The sequence below is a fragment of the Megascapheus bottae genome, chromosome 1 (assembly GCF_031878675.1).
Source record: "Megascapheus bottae isolate mThoBot1 chromosome 1, mThoBot2.hap1, whole genome shotgun sequence".
In the NCBI taxonomy this organism is placed as follows: Eukaryota; Metazoa; Chordata; class Mammalia; order Rodentia; family Geomyidae; genus Megascapheus; species Megascapheus bottae.
This window is the reverse complement of record NC_143509.1, coordinates 67,948,573-67,973,124: the sequence shown is the minus strand read 5'-3', so window position 1 is coordinate 67,973,124 and position 24,552 is coordinate 67,948,573. Positions and strand designations below refer to the sequence as shown.

General features: G+C 37.3%; 1 protein-coding gene and 1 pseudogene across 1 annotated transcript in view; both read right to left on the bottom strand.

Moving 5' to 3' along the window:
• Myh15 (myosin heavy chain 15) overlaps positions 1–15,109 on the bottom strand; it is a 119,995-nt gene extending 104,886 nt beyond the window's left edge. Inside the window, 6 exon segments of the mRNA XM_090330959.1 lie at positions 2,726–2,818; positions 7,301–7,394; positions 8,383–8,410; positions 9,010–9,166; positions 13,364–13,470; positions 15,022–15,109. Coding sequence (XP_090187085.1) covers positions 2,726–2,818; positions 7,301–7,394; positions 8,383–8,410; positions 9,010–9,166; positions 13,364–13,470; positions 15,022–15,109 — 567 coding nt within the window.
• Positions 15,110–21,716: 6,607 nt separating this feature from the next.
• Positions 21,717–22,261, bottom strand: LOC150069384 (large ribosomal subunit protein uL22 pseudogene; annotated as a pseudogene).
• Between the last annotated feature and the right edge of the window lie 2,291 nt (positions 22,262–24,552).

The following is a 24,552-nucleotide window of genomic DNA, read 5'->3' as shown; positions in this document are numbered from 1 at the left end:
ATAAAAGTATGTACAGAAGAAAAGTAAGCATCATGCCCTGATAGCCCTATAGCACATGGAGGAAAGCAGGGACACTGGGAGTTTCAGGAAAGAGGAAGATGTGATGTTGCACATATCTAGGTAGAAACAGTCAATGGTATTCCTTGCTCCTTTCTCAACATAAAGCCATAGGGCGAAATGTAGCAGGACAGAAAGTCTGGACAGAGCTATCCAGGCACCATTTAAATGCCTGCTTAGGGACAGCTAGGAGGAAAGGATAGGACACTGGAGACATCATCCAAGCAGAAGGCAACCTGGCAGACACTGGCCCATGCAAGGAAGTTTCTAGAAAAGGACAACAGTCTAGAAGGTGAGAGTGGCTACATACACAGAGATTGAGGTGGTGTGTTAAAAACTGGAGGACAAGCTGGCTGTGGTAACATCGGAGGCAATCCTAGCACTCAGGAAAGTGAGGCACAGGCTCAGGAGCTCCACACCAGCAAGGATTACACAGTAAGTTCAAGGCCAACAGGGGCTACATGGACAGATGCCATCTCAAAAACAAAACGATGACAAAGAAAAGAATATCAAAGATTGTTTTTAAAGAGCCTAGCAGTAGAGTGCTTGCCTAGCATGCACGAAGACCTGGGTTCGATTCCTCAGTACTACATACATGGAAAAGGTGGAAGTGGTGCTGTGGCTCAACTGGTAGAGCTCTAGTCTTGAGCAAAGCGCAGGGACAGTGCTCAGGCCCTGAGTTCAAGCCCAGAACTGGCAAAAAATAAATAAAAAAAGAGACGTGAAAGTGGTTAAATAGAGGCTACGAACTTACTCAAAATATTGCAGATAAATAAAGTTTTACAGGAGCCACCCCCATGTTAGCAATGAATCCTAGATTTAAAAATTAAAAATAGGTCAAAAGAAATCAAAACTAAAAGTAACGCTTACAGAAGAAAATAAATTCTTAAAAGTAAGCATCTTAAACTACTAAAAGAAAAGTAGAAAAATGGGAAGGTACTACAGTATACATGCTTGTGTAAACTCACTGACATACAGCCATTTAAAATGTACATGCAAGCATGCATACTGTTGATAAAGAGAATTTAACTTGAATCATTGGATCCCATTGTCTGTCTGTCTGTCTGTCTGTCTCTCTCTCTCTCTCTCTCTCTCTCTCTCTCTCTCTCTCTCTCTCTCTCTCTCTCTCCCTCTCTTCTTCTTCTTCTTCTTCTTCTTCTTCTTCTTCTTCTTCTTCTTCTTCTTCTTCTTCTTCTTCTTCTTTCATTCCTTCCTTCCTCTTTCCTCTCTTTCCCCTTCCCCCCCCTCTTCCTTTCTTTCTGTTGCTGGTGGTTATTGGCATTGTACTCAGGGCCCAGGTCTGCTCAAGACTTGTACTCTACCACTCTGATACTCAAGGAGTATACTGCTTAGATTGGATTAAAACTTCCATCCTCAGATCTCAACCTCTTAGGAGCAAGAATGACAGCTGTGAACATGTGACTGGCTTCTCATTTTCTTTGTTCTCCCTTTTTTCCTTCCATTCAGTATTGCATTTGTTTTCTCATTTGCTTCTCTCTTTCCTTCTAACTTTATTCTTAGCCTATTTCAATCGCCTTGTTTTCTTCTTTATCTCTTCCTACTTCTTTTTAAAATTATTTTTCTTTTAATTTTCTGTCTTTTTCTTTCTTCATTATTTTTTATTTTCTCTGTCTTCTTTTCATCTTTCTGCCTTTCATATTTATTAGAACATGCTTCATTCAGCATTAAAAAAAACATCCCAAATCTAGCAGCTGTTTACCAGTGTTAGCAGCTGAGGTCACAAGGCCAACATTGCAGATAGGAGTGAGGATGGAGCAGCTCTCAGGCTTTGGAAAGAAACTAGGCGAATTAGCATAAGGGCTATTATTTAATTATGCCCAGAGACCGGACTTTAAAACTTCTGCATATTTCCCTATAAATTATATAGTGGCCTCTTGACACTCATTCTAGGCTTCTAGTTATTAAAAGCTATTTTAAAAATACTTTCTCAATAAAAAGAAAAATCCTAAGTGAATTAAGGAGAAAAAAGGCCATCGGCAAGAGTGGGAAGAATTGTAATAAGAAAATGGGAAATACCGACTCACTTGACTTATGAAAATGATAGGAAATTATGTGAAAGAAAGTACTTCAAATCTGTAAAATGTTAAGTTATAAAGCATTAATTTGCGTATAACGTATTAGGCAGGCTGGAAGAAAAAGAAAATTGAAACAGGATTAAAAACTCTCTTCCTGGAGTTAATCATATAGAAGTATCCCAGATAATATCTATAGCTAAGTCTAAATTTTTTTTGAGAAGTCTGATAATAGAATTTAATCAAAGACCTTCTTTGACATTCTAGAGGTTTGTTGTTGTTGTTGTTGTTTTGTTTTGGAGCTGGGGCTCAAACTTGGGGCATGGAGGCTGTCCCTGCGCTATTGTGCAGTGTTCTAACGTTTGAGTCACAGCTCTACTTCTAGACGTTTTGGTGTTTAATTGGAGATAAGCATCTCATGGACTTTCTTGCCAGGGCTGGCTTTGAATATGGTACTTAGAGCTCAGCCTTCTGAGTAGCTAGAACTGCAGACATGAGCTACCAGAATCCTGCTGACATTCTAGACTTTTTTCATAACTATGTGTTCATATACAAGTCTTATCATTGCTTGATAATTGAAGACTGAAAAAAATTAAATTAAAATCTTTGATGTTATGATAGATCATGTTACTTACAAAACGAGAGGAGTTGTCATTTCTCAGAGTTTTGGCATTTCCAGATGCTTCCAAGATAGGATTCACTTGCATAATTTGAGCTTCTAAAATTTCCTGAAATGCGTGGAAAATAAATACAGCTGATTTTTATCTGAATTCCATCATATACTTTGTCGATCATGGGGCGTGAACTCTGGGTCTGGGTGCTGCCCTGCGCTCTTTAGCTCAGGCTAGTTTTCTACCACTTTGAAACACAACACCACTTCCAGGTTTCTGGTAGCTAATTGGAGACAAGAGTCTCACAGACTTTTTGTGCCTGGGCTTAGCTCTTAACCATGATCCTCAGAGCTCAGCCTTCTGAATAGCTAGGATTACAGGCGTGAGCCACCAGTGCCCAATTATGAAACCCTCAATTCTATCCTCATTTTTCCTTCAATGAGCAGAACCCAAAAGCTTCTTCCAAATATTATTTTAAAATTAAAGTTCAAAATCAAATGGATGAGAAACTAATTTTTCTGCAAATGTGTAGGCAAGCTATTTAGCTTGTAATTAATTCATTACAGATTGATAATAAAAAGAAAACAGTGATTTGACAAAATAAATATCAGATAATGCTATATTTCTTTCTTCCCATGAGATAGTTACAACAAGAAACATATCAAGACTCTTGGCTTTGTTAAGTTATATTATTGCTTCTATTAGAATTCCTAAGTGATCTAGGCATTTACATCAAGCAGTGACTTCTAATACATTGGTTGAAATGGAATTATACACACTTAGACCTATGAGTTCAAAAAGGTCATCTAAACAGAATGAGACCTAACCACTAACAGCCATATTAAATCATTATTGTGGCTTTCCATTTATCTTCCAACATAGCTTTCTGGTGATAATTATGTAGTACATTGTGTTTAACTATATCCACCCATCTATGTATCTGTCTATCTATCTCTAGCTATATTTGTATGTATATGTATATATATATGAATGTCATTAGCCTTGTAAATAATTTGGACCTGCTATCCTTTAAGTAGTAAAAGACCTATGCGAGCAAAGATTCCCACAGAAATATTATATATCATAAGACTGAATAGTTAGACCAAACCAATTCAGATTGGAAAAATACAAACAAGAGTTATGACTAAAACCTTAAAGCATAGCAACACAAAGTTTTATCTAGATAATAATAAAGTATAATAAAATGTAAAGAAAATTTTATGTATGAAATAGTAGAACAAAATGAAACCTAAAGAAATTCAAAATCTAGAATGCAATGTTTGAAAAGGAAGCATTCTATGGCTAAAACTTGATCCAGGTATCTACTTTGATATAGCTCTAACTTAGCAAAACCACCAGACAACATCCAGAATCAAACTGAAAAACAAAAATGACAATATCAGGTATAGAAAAATGCTTAGTATGAATGACTCAATATCTCATTGATTTTGAGTTTCACTCCATGTTACAAAATTCTATTTATATTTTGGTTTTCACAGACTAGCAACCTGTAATTACAGAAGTCCATTAACTCTTTATGGGTCTAAATAAAGTAAGGAAAATTTTAAAATGTTACACACAGAAAGTTTTTTTTCATATATTTTTTATTGTAATTAATAGAAGGGTTACATGATATTTGCCAGATAGATGGTGCATGAATTCCCATACATTGATACCCTTTCACATGTCTTGGTCCCCATTTCCCTCCCTCCCACCCACACCCCTCATCTTGTTTTCCCCCTTCCCTATCCAATTTCAAATAACCAAATACAAATATATCCAATATATCAGGTAACAAAATGAGATACTATACCAATATGAGATAACCAAGGGACAGCAAAGGAGATGAGAAATAACATAGTACCTTAAGAACAACAATCATTCATTATATGGCTTATGTTTCTATATCCTAGAGATCCTTTCATTTAGCATCATACTATATGGTCTTTTGTATCAAAGTTTTGCTCTATTGCAAATCTTTGCTAGTAGAGCCTAAGGTTTCTACTGATTATGACAAATGAGGGAAACCATTGAGTCTGAGTTCCTTTGAGTCTGGCTTACTTCACTTAATATGATTGTTTTCTTTTTTTTTCAATTTTTAAAATTTTAATCATCATAAAGGTGATATACAGAGGGATTACAGTTACATTAGTAAGGCATTGAATACATTTCTTGCTGAACAATATTACTCCCTCTCTTATTTTCTCCCACTTTCTTTTTTTATATTGTTCATTGTAATTAGTAAAAGGGTTACATGATATTTGCCAGATAGAAGGTGCATTAATTCACATACATTGATACCCTTTCACATGTCTTGGTCCCCATTAGCCTCCCCACCCCCGTCTTGGTTTTCCCCCCTTCCCTATCAAATTTCAAATAACCAAATACAAATAAATTCAATATATCAGATAACAAAGTGAGATACTATAACAATATGAGATACCCAAGGGACAGCAAAGGAGATGAGCGATAACATAGTACCTTAAGAACAACAATCATTCGTTATATGGCTTTTGTTTCAATATCCTGGAGGTCCTTTCAATTAGCTTCATACTATATGGCCTTATGTATCAAGGTTTTGCTCTATTGCAGATCTCTGCTAGTAGAGCCCAAGGTTTCTACTGATTATGACAAATGAGGGAAACCATTGAGCCTAAGTTCTTTTGAGTCTGGCTTACTTCACTTAATATGATCTTTTCTAAGTCTTTCCATTTCCTAACCACCCTGTAAAAGGAAATTAAAGCAGAACTAAGGAAATGGAAAAACCTCCCATGCTCCTGGATTGGAACAATCAACATTGTGAAAATGACAATCTTGCCAAGGGCTATCTACAAATTCAACGCAATGCCCATCAATATCCCAATGGCATTCTTTAAAGAAATAGAAGAGGCAATTCAAAATTTCATATGGAATAATAAAAGACCCCATACAGCAAAAACACTTCTTAGCAGAAAGAACAGTACAGGAGGAATTTCAATTCCAAACTTTAGACTCTATTATAGGGCTATAATTATCAAAACAGCTTGGTACTGGCACAAGAACAGGCCTGAAGACCAATGGAATAGAACTGAGGACCCAGATATTAAACCACAGACCTATGGCCACCTAATCTTTGACAAGGGAGCCAAAAAAATAGAATGGAAGAAAGACAGCCTCTTCAACAAGTTGTGCTGGCAGAACTGGTTAAGCACCTGCAGAAAACTAAAGTTGGATCCTTCTTTGTCACCCTGCACTAGAATTAACTCCAAATGAATCAAAGACCTGGAGGTAAAAGCTGACACACTGAAAACTTTACAAGAAGGAATAGGAGATACACTAGGCCTCCTTGGCACAGGTCAAAACTTTCTTTTCTTTTTTTTTTTTGAAAGTTTTCACTCTTTTTTATTTTCAAAACTTTCTTAATAAGGACCAAAAATCACAACAAATCAGAGAAAGGCTGGATAAGTGGGACTACATTAAACTGCAGAGCTTTTGTATGGCAAAGGACATAGCTAGTAAATTAGTTAGGAAGCCTACAGAGTGGGAGAAGATCTTCACCAACCAAACAACGGACAAAGGCCTCATATCTAAAATATATCAACAACTCAAAAAATTGAATCACTCCAAAACTAATCTCCAAAGTAACAACCATCCCATTAAAAAATGGGCCAAAGACTTAAAGAGAGTCTTCTCTGAAGAAGAAACAAAAATGGCCTATAGACACATGAAGAAATGCTCAACATCTCTGGTCATAAAAGAAATGCAAATCAAAACAACTCTAAGATTCCACCTCACTCCAGTTAAAATGGCCAGGATCAGGAAAACGAATAACAACAGATGCTGGAGGGGATGTGGCCAGGAGGGATCACTACTACACTGTTGGTGGGAGTGCAAACTCATTCAACCACTATGGAAAGCAGTATGACAGTGCTTCAAAAGGCTGAACATAGAGCTTCCCTATGACCCAGAAATTCCACTACTTGGCATTTACCCAATCATCCAGAAACTAGGGCATACTAAATCCACTAGCACAACAATGTTCATTGCAGCATTATTCACCATAGGAAAGATATGGAACCAACCTAGATGTCCCTCAGTTGATGAGTGGATCAACAAGTTGAGGTATTTGTATACAATGGAATTCTATGCTGTTGTCAGAAAAAAACGACACACAGAAAGTTTTAAAGAACAAAAACTATGAGTAAAGTTCAGAGTTTGACTATTGGGTTGTTAGGATGCGATATAGGAATTAGGGGAGAATGGAAGCATTGGTACATCATACACTACATCATAGCTGAGGAGATGACAAAATATCAAGAGTAGCCATTGAAGGCACTGATAAACCTTAGTTTTTAAGTAAGATTTTTGAATTCTGAGGATGTAACTTCAAGTTTAAGTTCAATAAACAGTATCTGGCCCTTGAAGCAGATCTGAAATTATGTGATCATGTTTTCAAATTATTGGGTTAGAAATCTGATGGTTCTCTCATAGGGTAAAGACCAGACAGAAAACAAGATTCTTTTTTAACACTATTCAAGTCACTCAGTGTGTTTCTACATCCTTATTCCTCTTAAGACTTGTTGGTCTACCTAATTTTTCTCCCAGAATATGAATACTTACTGGCTTTTTCCTGGATTTACACATTGCTACAGTGGTGGTGAAATACTGAAGAACAAATTTAGAATTCACAGTCTTCCAAGCACCAGATTCTCCCCTGTGGTTTGAATTTCAGTGACATGGTTAACTAGTTCTGATGATCAATTCAGTGAAAGATAAGTAATCATCAAATCCACCCTCTTCTTGAAGAAAAAAAAAAGAAAGAAAGAAACTGGCAATCATTGCACCAGGCAGTTGTGCTTTAGGCTTCCTCTTTGTCTTTGTTAAATCAGGAAATTTATAATGTATGATTACCCAGTGATGAATTCATAGCTTCATTTCCCAAAACATCATAGGATGAAGACCTGCTTTTATCTGTATGAATCTTTATAAATTGGTCTAGACCTGATACAAACTGCTGAACTCTACCACCCAGTTCTATTATTCTGGCCATAGATCACTCACAGGAGACTGGCTCTCCAACCAATAGAATCAACCAGTATAATAGAATCAATACTGGGAATGAAGGCCAATGACTTAAGTACTTGACTGACCAGTGGGTATTAGTCACCTGTTGAAAGTCACCTGTTGTACCAAAATTGTTTTCATCAACATTAATGTCCAATAGAGGTACCACTGCAGCCCTTTCCATTTTCCTCATCACTTACTATAACACAACTTTCCCAAGTCTGGAACAGAATTGGCCTCTACATTTCTTTTGCCAGATATAAATCCTTAGTATTTTTCATTTGGGTTTTTGTTAGGCTATTTGTTTAATCATGGAATCTAGATGCCTTTGAAGTATTTACTTGAGAGAGTGACATTTCCTTTATCAAGAGGGTGTTTGCTTGATCTCATGTACTATGGTTTCTAAAGGTGCCCTAAAATGATAGGGGCAAACTACTTACCACCATTATTTGGAACAATCACTGATTAAGGCAGTATGACAACTTACTGGTTGTCTTAATTTTGTCTAGAATGTATTTGGCATTTAAAGAACAAACAGTTCAAAAATATTTCAGTTAAGTTTTATTCAGTAAGATGTAGATGATGTTTCCACTAAAACTTCCTGCAGGCCAAAAAGAAAAGATAAGGCAGACACTTACGTGAAGAGTAAGGACTGATTCTCTAGATCTGCAAAAGAAAGAAATAGCCAGAATATTTTTATGTTAGAGATTTATATATTGGTATGAATATATTTAAAATTTTCTTGTGTATAGTTTTATGCAAAAGGAAATAATTATTTTATTTACAATTACTGTTTAGATATCCTAGGATAAAATAGATCTCTATGTGCATCAGAAGAACACATATAAGTATCTCTATGTTGTTAAAACATATAAATCTATATATAAATGGTAACTAACAGTTGTTATTTTTATTATTTTATTTATTTTAAGTAATTGTTATATGATACTAGCTATTGACTCAAATAATACAGCAGATGTTTTGTGAACACAAAAGCCAATAGCTATAGGAGGTTTACTCTAGACAGGCCACAGCCCCAGCACTGTAAATATATTTGTTTTCTCAGAATTGTGAGCTAATTGTCTCAGCAGCCTAGGAGGCCTGCACAATTCTGCCTATGCTTTATTCAAAACAAAATGTAGGGCTTAAGGGATTAGATGATCGTGAAGACCATGCTATGCTCAGTTCCTAAGTGTATTTCAGTGACATTGAGACAATGGAGACCACATCTTTTTTACTTTTTGTTTTCTAGGCTGGTTACTTACTGTGGAGCATATCCTGAAAGGCATTTTCAGCAACAGCAAAGATATGGGGGGGAGCTTCAGATAGCCTCTTCCTTTTATAGGCAGCCACCACGTCTTTCTGACACACTGGAAGCCACTTGTAAGGGTTTATGGTCACACAGAAGATACCTGAATTTGTCTAAAGGAATATAAGAAAGTAGACTAGAAATTCTTCTAGTTGTTAGATGGAGCTCATTAAGTGACATTCTGGTGAATATTTACAACAGGATGTAAAAGAGGAGAGCATTTAAACGCTTCAAAGAAGAGCTTTTAACTAGGAGACAGAACCAGGTTTAACCACCTGGGGATTATCCATCCCCAAGAGATCTACTGTCCACTAATAGTCCTAGTTGACACAGCTTTAGAAGAAGAGAAAACACAAGAACAGATCTGAAAAAAGTTTCTGGTAGTTGGCCATCAGTCATTTGAGGCCAAAAGGGAATCTTGGCCTAACCAAGATTTAAAAAAAAATTGTCATTCAGAACATTGAAGGGAATAAAGAATTCAACGCATGCCTTTCTGTTGCTGAAGTGGTTGAGTTGTGGCTCCCTAAATGATGTTTCCTTTTTTTCTTTTTTTGTTCATTTGTAGTCCTGAGGACCCAAGTGCTAATTACTTCAGCCACTCTACCAAATCCTTTGCTTTTAGTTTGTTTTTCAGGTAGGGTCTTGAGGTATCTATCTGGGCTGGCCTCAATCCATAATGCCTTCAGAGTACTTGGAAATAAAGAATGTATTACCATGTCTGGCTTAACTCAGGAGAGTCTTAACTCTTGCTCAAGCTGGCCTCTAGTCATAATCTTTCTGTCTCCACAAAACGACGTTTATACTAGTGCTCAAAGTCAGAGAGAGATGCCTTCGTAGGGAATAGGGCCAGAAGAAAGTAAGCCAATCTTCCTGGAAGGAGCAGATGTTCCTCTAACCAAAGCCTTCTTTTGGCCAGAAGGTGAAGAAAACTTAATATTTCTTTTTTGTCCCAAAGAGATGGGACAACAAAGAGGGTCGAGGCCACCATATTGGATCTTGAGTGTCTTTCAAAGGCCTGTGAGTTGAAACACATAGAACCCGATCTCTAACAGATAAAGCCTATTTAAAGGGTTTTGCAAAGTTTTTAAATTTTTGGTGAAATATGGATGAATGGGACTGTAGGGCTCAGCAGTTTCCAGACTCTCTTTTGCCTTCTGACTACGAGAAATGTAGGTTTTTCTCTACCATGAGATTCTACAATGTTGTTTCTTTTCCATGGGCCTCATAGCAATAGATTCAACAAATATTGTACTGGAACCTCCAAATGTGAGCCAAAATAAATCTTTTCATTAGGTTGATTATGTCACATGCTGGTGGTGACATGAGGTTGACTAACACAGGACGGATATCCCACCACAATAAGCACAATGATGCCAGGTTTGGATTTTAGTCTGCTGTAAACTAATATTTAGCCATAATTATGTGCTTATATTTCCTTTGGAGTAGAAATAATTACCTTGGAAATATGTAACTTGTGTTTTTTGTTTGTTTGGTTTTTTTTTTTGGTTTGGTTGGTTTAACGGGGATTCACAGCTGGAAAGAGTTCCCTTGGAATCTTAGATAAGACTTTGAACTTGGGCATTTAGATGATATTGGAAGCCATTTAAAACACTTACATAGAATTAGGAAAATGTATTGTGAAATACATGAGTTTCGTGGACCTAAGACAAAATGTTATCGCTTGGAATAAGGTTATGTATGCTAATGGTTTACATGTTGAAATATTGACTGATTCCTTCCAGTGTGGAAATGTGGAGAAGTATGGGATAATATAGAGTTATAGCTTAGTGTTGAGAGAGTGTTTAGGACATTAAGGGGTGGGGGTAGGAGGCTACTGCATTGAGGAGGAGTTTGGTGATTGTTGTTGGGACCTGAATTAGTGCCCAGGAAAGGGTTGTTAAATAAGAAATTATCTGGCACACAGCAAGACCAAAAGAGGATACTCTTAGGAGAGAAACACAAAGGTGCAATGTCTAATTGTCTCTTCATATTTATATAAAATTATATATATCAAAATGAACTCAGAAATGGAAAGAAGAGATCTCTCTTTTCTTTCTTATTTTTAGTTTCAATGATTCTGTCTTCCTCACCTTATGCATCGTGTACATCTTCGGAAGGGTTAGGAGGAAGGTATAGAATTCAAGAGAAAAAGGATAAAAAGTGCAGCAGTGGAGCTCACTGGACACTGACGAAGGTAAACTATGCAACTCATAGGTTGTTCTCTCATGAGTGAGAGAACAGAAAGAAATATACTAGTTACCTGAATCATGTAATTGTAACCCCTCTGTCTGTACATCACCTCTATGATAACAATAAAGGAGATCTCACCACCTTTGGATTCCTTCTTACTGTTATGATATCTTTCTTGCACATGCATTTCTACCCTTTTAATGCCATCTTCCATTAAGATCCTCATCACAGCTGACAGTAGAACCTAGGACTTCTTGAACTGTGGATGAATTAAACCTCTGTTGAGATACAAAGTATCCCCCCCAGACGGTGGAACTTTTGAGAGGTGATTGAATCATAAGAGTGTTAACTTCACCAATGGATTAACCCATTACTGAGGTCAGAGCTGAAAGGACTTTTAGGAGATTGAGCCTACTTGACAGAAGTGGGTCTTTGGGTATGGTCCCTACACTCAGGTATATCTTGTCCCTAGATTCCTATGCTATGTCTCTGTTTTCTCTCTGTCATGAGATGAGCAGTTTTTTTCCACCCTGCCTTTCTGCCTTTCTATGGGTTGGAATGAACTAATCATGATGGATTGACATCTATAAAGTCATGAGCAAAAATAAACCTTCATACCACTGGAGTGGATTTTCTCAGATATTGTGCCACAACAATGGAAGGCTGACTAGCACACTCTCTTTATAAAGTTGCTCAGGCTCAAATATTTCCTTATAGAAATTGGACAATAACTAAATAATGAAAATGAAATAGTCAAATGAAATGGGCAAAAGCTTAGATACCTTTCCAAAGAAACTATATAAATACCAATAAATACATAAAAAGTACATAAAAGTGTATAAAAGATCTCTATTGCTTTTAGTATTTAGAGGAGTGAAAATTAAAACCATCTTTCTGTGAAAATAGACAGAACAGGTCAATCTACAAAGATAGATGTTTGGGAGTAGGGGAGAAGGAGTGATTTTCTAATGAATTCTATGATTCTTTTTGTAATAATAAATATATTCTAAAGCTAAATTATGGTGATAGTTGTATAATTCTTAATATGTACTTGTTAAAACTATTGACACAGACACTTTAAAGGGTCAAATTTAATGTTATATGAATTTCCTCTCCGTAATGTTAAGTTGGCAGAATTTGGAGTGTAATTCACTACTACAGTACTTGCCTAGCACATGTAAAGTATTTGATTCAATTTCTGGTGCTACAAGGTATAAAGAAAGCACCAGTGCCCAGCTACCCCACAGTTTTATGATTCAGCATGTGATCTAATCTTCTCTTTTCATGGATATAAATAACCTCCTCCGAGTACTGAAATTCAAGGCCTTTGGCAAATCTATAATCACTTCCTCTAGCATTTCACATAAGTGAACATTGCCCCCATTTCTTGCCATCTAGACAAAATGGTATTTTATTCAAATAGTATCTATCTTGATCTTACAAACACAACTTGACTGTAAACCATTATTCACTCAAATGGCACCTTTAAAATGAAAGACATGGAAATGGCCTTGAGTTCTAGAGTCAATGACATTTGCTACTGCAATTATTTGGCTTTGGATTATTGAATGTTATTCATTAAATCTTGAAAGGTAAGTGAAGGAGCAGCTCTAAATTATCTCACACTGTAATCCTAGCTACCCAGAAGGCTAAGATCTGAGGAGTGTGGTTCTAAGCCAGCCCAGGCAGAAAGACTGCGAGACCCTTATTTCCAATTAACCACTGAAAACTGCAAGGGGAGCTGTGGCTCAAAATGGCAGAGTACTGGCCTTGCCAAAAAAAAAGCTCTGAGTCAGTGCTCAGACCCTGAGTTCAAACCCTATGACTGAAAAAATTAAAGAAGGTTAATGAAGTGAAAAAAGCAATGGGTAGGGAATGTTTGAGTATGTGTAGAGAGGTGACATATGTCAAGGTATATTGTACCCATAATGCTTTATTAAATGACAATTTCTTTGTATAACTGAAGGCAATTAAAAAAACTTTTTGAAGATAAGAGAGGTCCCAAAAAGTGTCCATCATATTTCCTAGTGTAGGTGTTGAATGAAAATATTAGAAAAAATACACTTAGTGATTCAAACAAGTAAAATAGACATTCTTAAGTGAAATAAGGACTCCATTACCTTTCCATGTCTAGTCTCTACAATTATTTTTCCATCACCTTCACTCCTTTTAACCTCAGCCTCAATATAAGCATTCTTCTCATCAGGAATCCAGCATTTCTTCTCCTCTAAAGAGAAAATATGATTTATAATACAGAAATATCCATCAGTCTGCTTGCTGACTTTACATTACCATTACAGGAAGTTAAATACTTCAACCTCCATTTCCAGAACAATGAACATTTGGTCTGATTGATCTTTTGGCAACAGGAGAAATTTTTTGCCAGTCTTGGGGCATGAACTCAGGCCCTGGCCACTGTCCCTAAGCCTCTTTGTGCTCAGGATTGGTGCTCAACCACTTGAGCTACAGTACCGCTTCCAGCTTCTTCTGAATAGTTTATTGGAAATAAGCATCTCATCTCACTGACTTTTCTGCTCAGTCTGGCTTCAAACATTGATCCTCAGGTCTCAGCCTCCTGAGTAGCTAGGATTACTGGCATGAGTCACATGTGTCCAGCTAGCTACAGGAACATTTTTATGAGAAATGTTTTAAATTTTTGTAATTTAAATTTATACAGCTTAAGTAACTATTTGCAGCATTGAATCTATTGAACAAAAAATCCAATTATCTCTAGTGTTTTGACCCATTTCGCTTTTCTCCCCAGCATCACAATTGTAATCTTGTCTTTTGTTATCTAACTATCTAAGCTAAGCCTCTGCAGGGATATCTCTGACTTCAGGGATTGCTCTGCTCTTGTATTTGATTTGATAGATTATAATTAGCAATTCTAAAATCCAAGCACAGTAATGAAATCCAATGACTGAAACTGGGAATAAAACCAGGACTAGTTAGTCTGTGAAGGAAATACAATATCATACATGACTGGTTTGAATTATGAGGACTATTAAAGTCTAGGGTTGACTAAAATGTTTGTGTACAAAGAACACCATTCCATTTTTATGGGGAACTCTTAAGTAATTTTGAATCAAGGAACATAGGTGACCTGGTACAAGATCATACTGTGAGTCTGACTTCTAAATCTCTATAAAGCTCATATTCAGAGAATGGCTATGCATCACATGCATGCAATCAAGTTTGGGGGCAGGAGGAGGGAGGGAGAAGCATCATTTACTAAGAAATTTAAGTGTAGAGTTTGGTCATTTGTTTGAAGCTGAATCTTTGTGAACCTTTGGCCTTGCTTGTAATTATCAAGAAATTTTGAATCATAGTGAGCAAGTCTCCCAATTACTTGTCTGTCCTTTCCTGTGAGCTGAGTGACCCCACTGACCTGGAAACCACCAGAGGGTCAAATTCCAATTTTTGTTAAATGCCTGAACTGAGCCAGAGACAAATTCTCATTCTCCAGCCTTGTCAGCTCTTCTCCTTTCTTTATTCTCCTGTAGTACAAACCTCATTTCTAGTCTAGGAGATAGAGGGGATTATTAATATTAATGGCTCTTGGAAGAGAATCCTTGTCTGAAGGCCATATAAGTAAGCCTTAAGCCTGGACTACCCCTCTCCCCCCCAACCATCTTCTTTCTTTCTTGAAAATAGCATTTCCAGCCTGGAGCTCTTCAACAGTACAGTTAGGTACAAGTTTGTTTGTTTATCTCTGTTAATCACATATCTTAATTGCCACCTTGAAACAGTAAAGTGTGGCCAGCAGCTTACATCTTACCATCAAAGGCTGCAGCTGATAACGGAAGCAAGTCGGCCTCACTTCTTCTGAGGAAAGCTGCAGCTTCTCCAAACTGTGGTAGATCCATTCTTTAAGAACTATCCAATGTAGATGGGTAGGTCTGACAGGGTTCACAGTGCAAAAGATATGAACAGGTAGAATGAGGTACAATTGAGGTGTGTGTCCTTAAAGAGAGGAAACAATCACAATAGATAGGCCAATAACTTAAATTTGTCTGTGATCTTTCTTTCTCCTTGTCATGTCTGAAGTTTATGCCAAATCTGGACTTAAAATCATCTGACTCTTAAAGGAAAGACTAGAATGATCCAAGTTCATGATTGGTTTTAGTGCTACAGAAAATAGGCATGAGACCTGTAGGAAGTTACTCCCTTTGTGACAGGTGTGTCTCATCTGTCCACTGCAACAACTACATGCAATATATAGAAACAATGTCCTAAAGTGGAGAAGAGGAAAGATCCTCTGTGGATGGCTGAATGACACCTGAATAAGAATGAAGATGTCTTCCACTCTTATGCCTCCCCTTACATTCTTTAGCCCCCCAAATCCCACTGAAATCTAATCTCTTCCTTTTCAAGTTGACTTAGAATTTGATTGAAAAACACATTTCATAGTCCAATATATTCAATGCATTTAAAGAGAAAATATCAAAAGAATTTTAAAAATTCCCCCTGGAAATGAAGTATACACCAGGAAGGTATATATATTTGAGATAGGAAAAAAGATAGTTCTTTTTTTGGCCCGGTCTTGTAACTTGAACTCTGGGCTTGGACGCTGACCCTGAGATCTTCAGCTCAAGGCTACTGCCCTACCCCTTGAGCCACAGCGCCACTTCTGGTTTTCTGGTGATTAACTGGAGGTAAGAGTCTCACAGACTTTAGTGCCCAGGCTGGCTTTGAACCTAGATCCTCCGATCCTAGCCTCCTGAGTAGCTAGGCTTACAGGCATGATCCACCATGCCCAACTATAGTTGTTCTTTGAGGGAAAAAAAGCAGTCTACATTTTGAGAGGGAATTATATTTTAGTGTATTAGATCACCATGAATTTCTATTGATTTTATAGATTTTAGAAGCAGCAGCAGCAAAGGGAGCTATCTGGATACTGTCAACATCTCTCATTTCTAAAACTTGCTGCTGCCTTTGGACATTCAGGAGATTGATTTGCTAATGTATTCTGGAATTATCAAGTTCTTGGCAGCATTTAGAACTGGGCTAATATATAAGCTATCATTTAATTGAAATCTTTTTCATGCTGGGAGTGAAAAGAGCTGTTAAATTAGTGTATGTCTAGGATAGTGCTATGAGAGGATCACAATAATTCAATAGCTATGTATTTATATATATATATATATGACCATGTAAGATGATGCTAAAAATAATAAAAAATAATATGATGCTAAGTCAAATGAACTTCAAGGTATGGGAGTAAGAAGTTTTTCTTTATTGGGGCTGGGAGTTTGGCTTATTGGTAAAGTGCTTGCCCAGCATGCATGAAGACCTGGGTTCAATTCTTCAGTATCATCTACATAAAACAAAAACAGAAGTGGTGCTGTGACTAAACTGGTAGAGCTTTAATCTTGAGAAAGCCCAAGGATGGTGTTCAGGCCCTGAGTTCAAGCTGCAGGACTGGCAAAAAACAAAAACAAAAACAAAAAACAAAAACCAAGACATTTTTCTTGGTTGTTGTTTTTTAATGTACTGTGTGAAGCTATTTCTTTTTTCTCTAGTTGTATTTTCCTTTGGTTTATCCTGGTTGTCATTGTATTTGAGTTTGGTACTCTGTGTCTTGTATATACAATTATCTAAATTGGGTAAACGAAGGGAAGAATAAAATGGTGAGACAAAGGACAAAGGGTGAGCCAATGCAACAGTGATCCTCACAAGACACTATGTTGGAAATGAGCTTTACAACTTGGCCAGGGTGGGAGGGACTGGGAAAGGGAGGAACAATAGGAGAAAACCCAGGGAGACCCTCAACAATACAACAAGAAATGTAACCATTCCCTAATTAACTGTTGCTCCTCTATACATCACCTTGACAATTACTTAAAAAAAAACAAAACCCAAGACACAATGTGGCATTTTCTTGTAAATTGACACAGGTAGATATTTCACTCATAAGTGAAGTGGTGACTTCCAATCATCCTTTTCTATAACTCCAAAGCTCAGATTCCTTGGGCCTATGAGTCACAGAGCTAGTCAGCCATGGAACTTCTGTCTCAGAAAAAGGTATCACAGAATCATGCATATTGTCTGGGGTTCTATCAGCACGTCATTCTGTTCTGCTCTAGAGTTCATCATTTCAGGTACTGAGCACCCTATAAACCATGGATCTTTTGTTTTCACTGACCTCATTTCATTTCCAGGTATATTTAATAGCCCAGTTAATAAAGAAAAGGCATGTAATGGGAAGTTCTTACATAGAAGGGGTAATTGTGATGTGCGATTCTCAGCTTGGCCTAGAGTTAGTCAAAACCTAGCTAGTCTTGTTAGGAAATAAGTTAGTACAGCTCAGCTGACCATGTAAACAGCCTGGATGAATTGAGGAAACGGGAATCTGAGGCATTTCCCAGAACTTGGAAAGTTTAGCACTCCGAAAAGGGACAGTTAAGGAAATTATGACAACTTGGTCCTTCTACGTTCAGTATAGCGTCTGTAATTATTTCAAAAATATAATCTCTACTTTCAATGCTATTTTATGCTAGTTATATGTTTGTGATTAACTCTTTCTCCTCAAGTACTTTGTAAACATCTTTTTAAATGCTTGTTTTCACTCAATATAAATTTACTGTCTATACTTGCCCACAGTAGGCTTAGGGTGTAAGATAATAGATAGAGTAAGTATTCTGTGTTGGGTAAGAATTTCTTTGTCTTAAATTATGGTTATACCATTGGACAATTTTTACTCCCTGAGAAAGACTGGTAACAAAGAAAAGTCAGAATGAGGGAACCCAGAAAGGGACTGTGAAGTGAGGAGAAGAGATAAGTCTGTGTAACATGCCATTCTGAACAGAAACTTCCAATAAGGCTATATTTTTGCCAAAGGGGAGAACTTTGCTTATGGCTTTCTTTCACAGACTCCCCTCTTTTATCATTATCTGATATTCCAGTGAAAAGGTCCTACCTTCCTACATAAAATTTTGAGAGTTACCTCTGATTCTACCTTATCTTTTTTATTTTTATGTCTGAGACTGGGACTTGAAACTGATACCTATTGTTTTTGCTCATTGGCTAGTGCTCTACCAACTGAGCCATGCCCAACCCTTGATTCTTGATTCTACCCTGTCTCCTAGGACTACATTCAATCAATCATTAAGTTCTATTGTTTCTATAATTCTTTTTTTTTTTGTCAGTCCTTGGCTTGGGCTTAGGGCCTGAGCACTGACCTGTCCTTGGCATTTTTTTTTCTCAAGGCTAGAGCTCTACCACTTGAGCCACAGCACCACTTCTGGCTTTTTTTCTATGTATGTGGTACCAAGGAATCAAACGCAGGTCTTCTTGTAGGCTAGGCTGTCACTAGGCCAAAATCCCAGCCCAGTTTCTATCATTCTTTTACACTTTTAGCAGGCATAGGTTAGATAACCTGATGATCCTAAACTTCTTTTTTTTTGCCAGTCTTGGGGCTTGAATTCAGGGCCTGGGCACTATTCTTGGACTGTCTCAAGGCTAGAGCTCTACTCTTTTGAGCCACAGGACCACTTCTGGCTATTTTTCTGTATATGTGGCATTAAGAAATCAAACCCATAATTTTGTGCATGCTAGGTGTGCACTATACCACTAGGCCATGTTCCTGGCCCTGAGCCTACACTTTTCTCTGAAAAAAATGACTGGCTAATCCACCAATATGAGCTGTGAGTAATCATGTATGTAATGTGACATGGATGTTTTGACTCAGTGGATTAGATCAGGTTTGAATATCTGAGCCATACTGGGATATATAGGTTGTTTTCTAGAATACAGACTTAGGACTTAGATGTCACTATGAGTCTGGGTTTTTTGCTTGATTGGGGTAATACAAAATACAGGGGTGAGGCTTAGCATTATGATATGATCACATGGTAATACATATCGGTTAAAACCCCAAAGAATCACTAGAGAAAGATTTGTAAGAATAAAAAGTGAAAAAATAAAAGTAGCAGAGACACCAACAAAAGGGAGATAGAAATGCTTATGTTTAAAAGCTTTCCTGGTAACAGATCTCACTAAGACTTGGATCTAATTTCTGTCCTGGGTTTCTAGAAAAATCCTTGAATAAATTTCTATTCAAGTGCCATGTTGCCTACACATTAAATTTGTCTTGAGTGAGTGTCTACCATTTCCCATTGAAATATCATTATGACAGTTTGTCCCAGTCTTTGTCATAACACAGCTTCTAACTTTCTCCGAAGATTATGTAACAACTGCATATATGTCAGAACATCTGGACATAATCCAATTTCCATGTTGACTTCTAGTACTAACTCAACAAGCATGTGTGTCATCTTTGATTGCTTTGCTAAATATTCAGGGGGGATAGTTTTGCTTTCTAAATCATTTGGTGAATATAACATCTGCAAAATCATAATAGAAGCAGTACCATACAAGCATTTCCACAAGGAACTGTCTGAATCTGTTTTCTCTGTTGTAACTAAATGCCACATTTGTATAATTTTATTTATTTATTTATTTATTTATTTATTTGTTTGTTTATTGCCAGTCCTGGGCTTGAGCTCAGGGCCTGAGCATTGTCCTTGGACTTTCTCAAGGCTAGAGCTCTACCACTTGAGCCTCAGCACCACTTCTGGCTTTTTTCTGTGTATGTGGTACTGAGGAATTGAACCCTGGTCTTCGTGTATACTAGGCAAACACTCTACCACTAGGCCAAACTTCTAGCCCCACAATTGTATAATTTATTAAGAGGGGTTTATTCAACTTATAGATCTAGAGGCTGGAAATCCAAGAGCATGGTGGCAGTAATCGTCCACATCTGCTGAAGGACTTACTGAGTGATTTGAAATGGCAAAGGGCATCTTCATCCTAAGACAGAACATGCATGCAGGAGCCCACTTGCATAACAAAATCACTCTTGACAATCCATTAATCTATGAATGTATCAATTATTGAGAATAATGTTTCAAACAGGTTCTAACCCCAAATATTATTAACAAATAAATTTGGAAATTAGGTTTCCAGCATATGAACTCTTGATGATATGCTCAAACGTTAGCAAGAAATAACAAGAAAATTTGCAAAATTGAACCTATATACATATGGTCTATTGGTGAACCTAGAAATCCCATGCTTCTATGGTATCTCTGTGGAAGGTCCTCTCACTGCTGGACACAAGAAATCTACCTCTTTCTAGACATTAAGAATAAGCAGACAGTGCAAGTTTATTTGTACACTTTCCATAGAGGCAATATCTACCATTATCGCTGTCCATTAGAGATGGAGAGTAAAAATTTCTAGGGATAAAGGCACAGACCTTTCTATGGTATTGACATTTTGGGGCCTTAACTATAGGCATAGATTCAATGAAGACATATTAAGTAAATTGCTAGAAGTTAATTTCATATGAGCAACCCAACACTTTTTATGTTCATTTTTTATTATAATTGATTAGATTCACTTGAGTTCTTTATCAAAGTAGGCTATTATGTGTGTTTGCTTTCAAAGACTTCTAGTGTTTGGCAAACATGATTCCAGTAATAAGAAAAAATATTAATATTCTGAGTAAACAAAAACTAAGTAAGCATCCCTTGACAAAATTCTCTTTTACCATTAAAATTGAAGACAAAATGCCTGAAAATGAGAATGGATTTATCCAGATGTCAACAGAGAAAGAGGAGAATTACCAAGCACTTAAATGATTACATACAAGTTAGAACATATGTCTCAAGGCAGTAAATGAAATCTATTTGAGTTACAAGGCTCAATGAACAGCACAGATCTGGGGAATGAGGCAAGATGCTCTTAATTAGGGACTCTACTGGGTAGACAAATTATGATAATATCTCCTAATAGTTATGCTGCTGGAATAATTCTGTTATAGGCCTTAACTCAAAAAGGCCTTATTGGATAAAAAACCCTTAAGTAGGGTAGGGTGGTAGCCTTGAGCTGAAGAGCTCAGGGACAGTGCCCAGGGGTAGGTGTTAGCTTTGAGTTGAAGAGCCCAGGGACAGTGCCCAGAGTTCAAGCCCCATGAGCCCCACAAAAAAACAAGAAAACCCCCAAGTAAATAATTTTCATGCACAAATCTATCACCCCCTACTCAGTTACAATGCCTGAATTATATATATATATATGTATCTATCTATATATGTGTGTGTATGTATGTGTGCAGGCATGGAGATAGTTATATGCAGGCTGGATCTATATAAAGACATGTGCATTATGCTGGTTTATCTTCTCAAAAGAGGAATGTGAACATGTTTAGTTGAATTACAAATCAAGAATGTTGCACAAATTATCGATGATTTTAAGTTTTCCTTATAAACAGGCACACACACACACATACATACACACACTCCCAACTAAACACCTTTGTGTGTGCTAGGTCTTTAGGCAATAATATTCTATTTCTCCACCCATTCTGAGTTTTCTCCAGCCCACTGGGGTTTGACTTTTTCTCCCATCCTGTCTTAGAATTTTTCTAATAGTATCTTTTTTTAATTTATTTGCATTTATTTTATGCTAAATTTATTCTTGTGCCTTACGTTTTTGTTTCTTCAGTTTCTTTTGGGATACTTTTTTCTTCTGTGCAACTTCCTCTTCTGGTTTAGGAACAATTTGCGCCTTTCCAATAAGGATCATCTCAATATGGCACGGGGAGCTCATGTGTGGGTTAATCTTACCACAGGCTCTGTAAGTTCGGCAGCGCATCTTGGGTACTTTGTTCACCTGGATGTGTTCAATGACCAGGGAGTCTACATCTAAGCCCTTCAGTTCAGCATCACTCTTAAGCATGTGCAGAAGAAACTCAGCACTCTTTCTGGGCCACCGACCCTGTGTCCAACCCCACTGTTTGGCTGGGCACACCTGCCAACTCCACCATTGTAATGCCGAAATGGCACACATTGCTTCTTTAAAGTTATGACTTTCAGATACTTTGTAGCTTGTCGGATATGCATACCCTTGATGGCCTGGGCTGTTTCTCTGGTGTTCTTAAAGTGGACGCCAAGATTTGAGCCTCTTGACTTGCATGACTTTGTGGGGTTTTCTGGGTCTAGAGAGTAGCGAACCATGTTCACAGGTCACCTCAGGCCACTTACAGGAAGAGCTGCTATCTTTTTTTTTTTTTTTTTTTTTTTTTTTTTTTTTTTTTGCCAGGCCTGGGCTTGAGCTCAGGGCCTGAGCACTGTCCTTGGACTTTCTCAAAGCTAGAGCTCTACCACTTGAGCCTCAGCACCACTTTTGTCTTTTTTTTTTTTTCTATGTATGTGGTACCCAGGAATCGAACCTGGTGCCTTCGAGCATGCTAGGCAAGCACTCTACCACTAGGCCAAACTCCTGGTCTCTAAAGATACCTTAAAGACAATTTCTATTAGAGAAGTATTCGGTCCCTATCCAGTCACTCTTCAGTAGCTGCCACTCTAGCACTGTTTCTGCGATTCTTTATTTTTGCTCTCTTTTTTGGTTCATATACTAAGTTATAGTTTGGGTATAAAATGTCTCCAGAGACTCATGTTTCACAAACTTGGGGCCCAACTGGTGGCATTACTGAGAGATGATTACATCAGGTAAGCTTTATACTTGGTGGATCAGTCCACTCAACGTTAAATAGCCTATTAGGACAGCTAGCCTTGTCCTCTCCCCTTCCCTCCCCTCATCTCCCTCTTCTCTCCCTCTCACCCATTCCTCTCTTCTTTCCTCTCCTCTTCCCTTCTCTTCTGTCATCTCCCTTTATCTCCTCCTCCTTCCCCTCCTTTCCCTCCCCTCTTCTCTCCTTCAGTTTCCTGTTCTTTTCTCTCTACCCTCCTCTACATGTTGTCCTCTACTTTCAGTTGAAAGCAAGTGAGCAGCATTGCTCAGACCCAGCCTTTGGGAATGGTACACTGCCTCCTCACCAGCCCAGCCAGCGGGCACTATGACTAAAGTGAACCCCAAATAAGTCATTTTTCCTTCCTTAAATTGTTTTCATTAAGCTATTATATCACAGTGATGAAAAGCTGTCTATACACTTATTTGAGGCTCTTGTAAGAGACATTGTGGATATCAACTTTCTCTCCTATCAGTTCCTTCCCAGCCTTTGCCTGATCTTCTGTTCTATGTAGAGCTTCTAATCTCCCAGTATCTCCTCAAGATCCTGGGTTGCTGCACTGAGCTATTTACTATTTATGCAGAGAAAAACTTCAGATTAAATTCTGTCATGCATTCATTTTTAAAACATGCTCTTTTAGGATCTGTGTATCAAATGAAGAATAAGACCAGTGATTTTTCATCTAAGACCTGGACTGCAGAGATCTGAGTGCATTGGTATACTCTTATTTGGTAAATATTGGGCTAAAATAAGGTACAGGGTAGTACAAAAAAGCGTGACGTTCTTATTTGCATTCATGCTTTCAGTAAGGCCAGTTAATGGACAATGTTCCTAAGTGATCACGGTAAAATCAGTACCAATATAAATTAATCAAAACAAATGTTAGTTATAATATATGAATATTGATCTACATGGGATATTATTCTAAACCAGCTACATTTCTTCATTACCCTGTGATATCCCAAAGAAAACTATCATATTTTCTCTTACGGCTTAGTGTTTTATTGTCTTAATTGTCTCTTTTGAACAGCTAATCCAGGGTGAAGTTAAAGACAGAGGAACATGACTGGATTATTATTAAAACCTAGTCATATTTTTTAGGTTAACAGAGTCTATACAATGCTTATCTACCTTTCCTCCCTATAGTATCTCTTGTGCTCTGTCATTCCCAGGTTATCTGGTTGTCACTGCCAATATGCTTTTATAATACTCTAGAACTCTGAGTGTTCATACATGATGTGACCTCTGCCTGGAATGCTCAGCTCTATATCTTTATCTCTGGATGACTATAATCATCCTTTGGGTATTTATTAATTGAATTTTCCTGTAGAAAACTATTCTCCAACTTAATTTTCCCTGATAGATACATTCTTAAATATCTTTACTACTTGTATCATAACTTTCATTATGTGATAATATTTAATGGTTCATATAGGAATAGGGACAAACATATATACCAAGCGCTACAGGATCAAACATAGATCTGCTTCATTGAGAGTGAATTACAATCCTTTATGCAGAATAGGCCTTGATAAACTATCAGCAAATGAATCAATGAGCAAATAACACTAAGAAGTCAGACTAATCTGACTAGCCCATAGTGCTGTACTCCTGGCTGAGCCATATGTTTTTGGTTACAAAAGAATCTAGCTAAGATAAGCACATTCTTTCTGGCAACAAGTCCTTAGTTAAAATAGTATCTTATTGCTACTGCAGTCTGCAGCCATGCTTTGAATAAACTTAGGGTTAAAAATCAAGTGTTTGATTACATCAAGA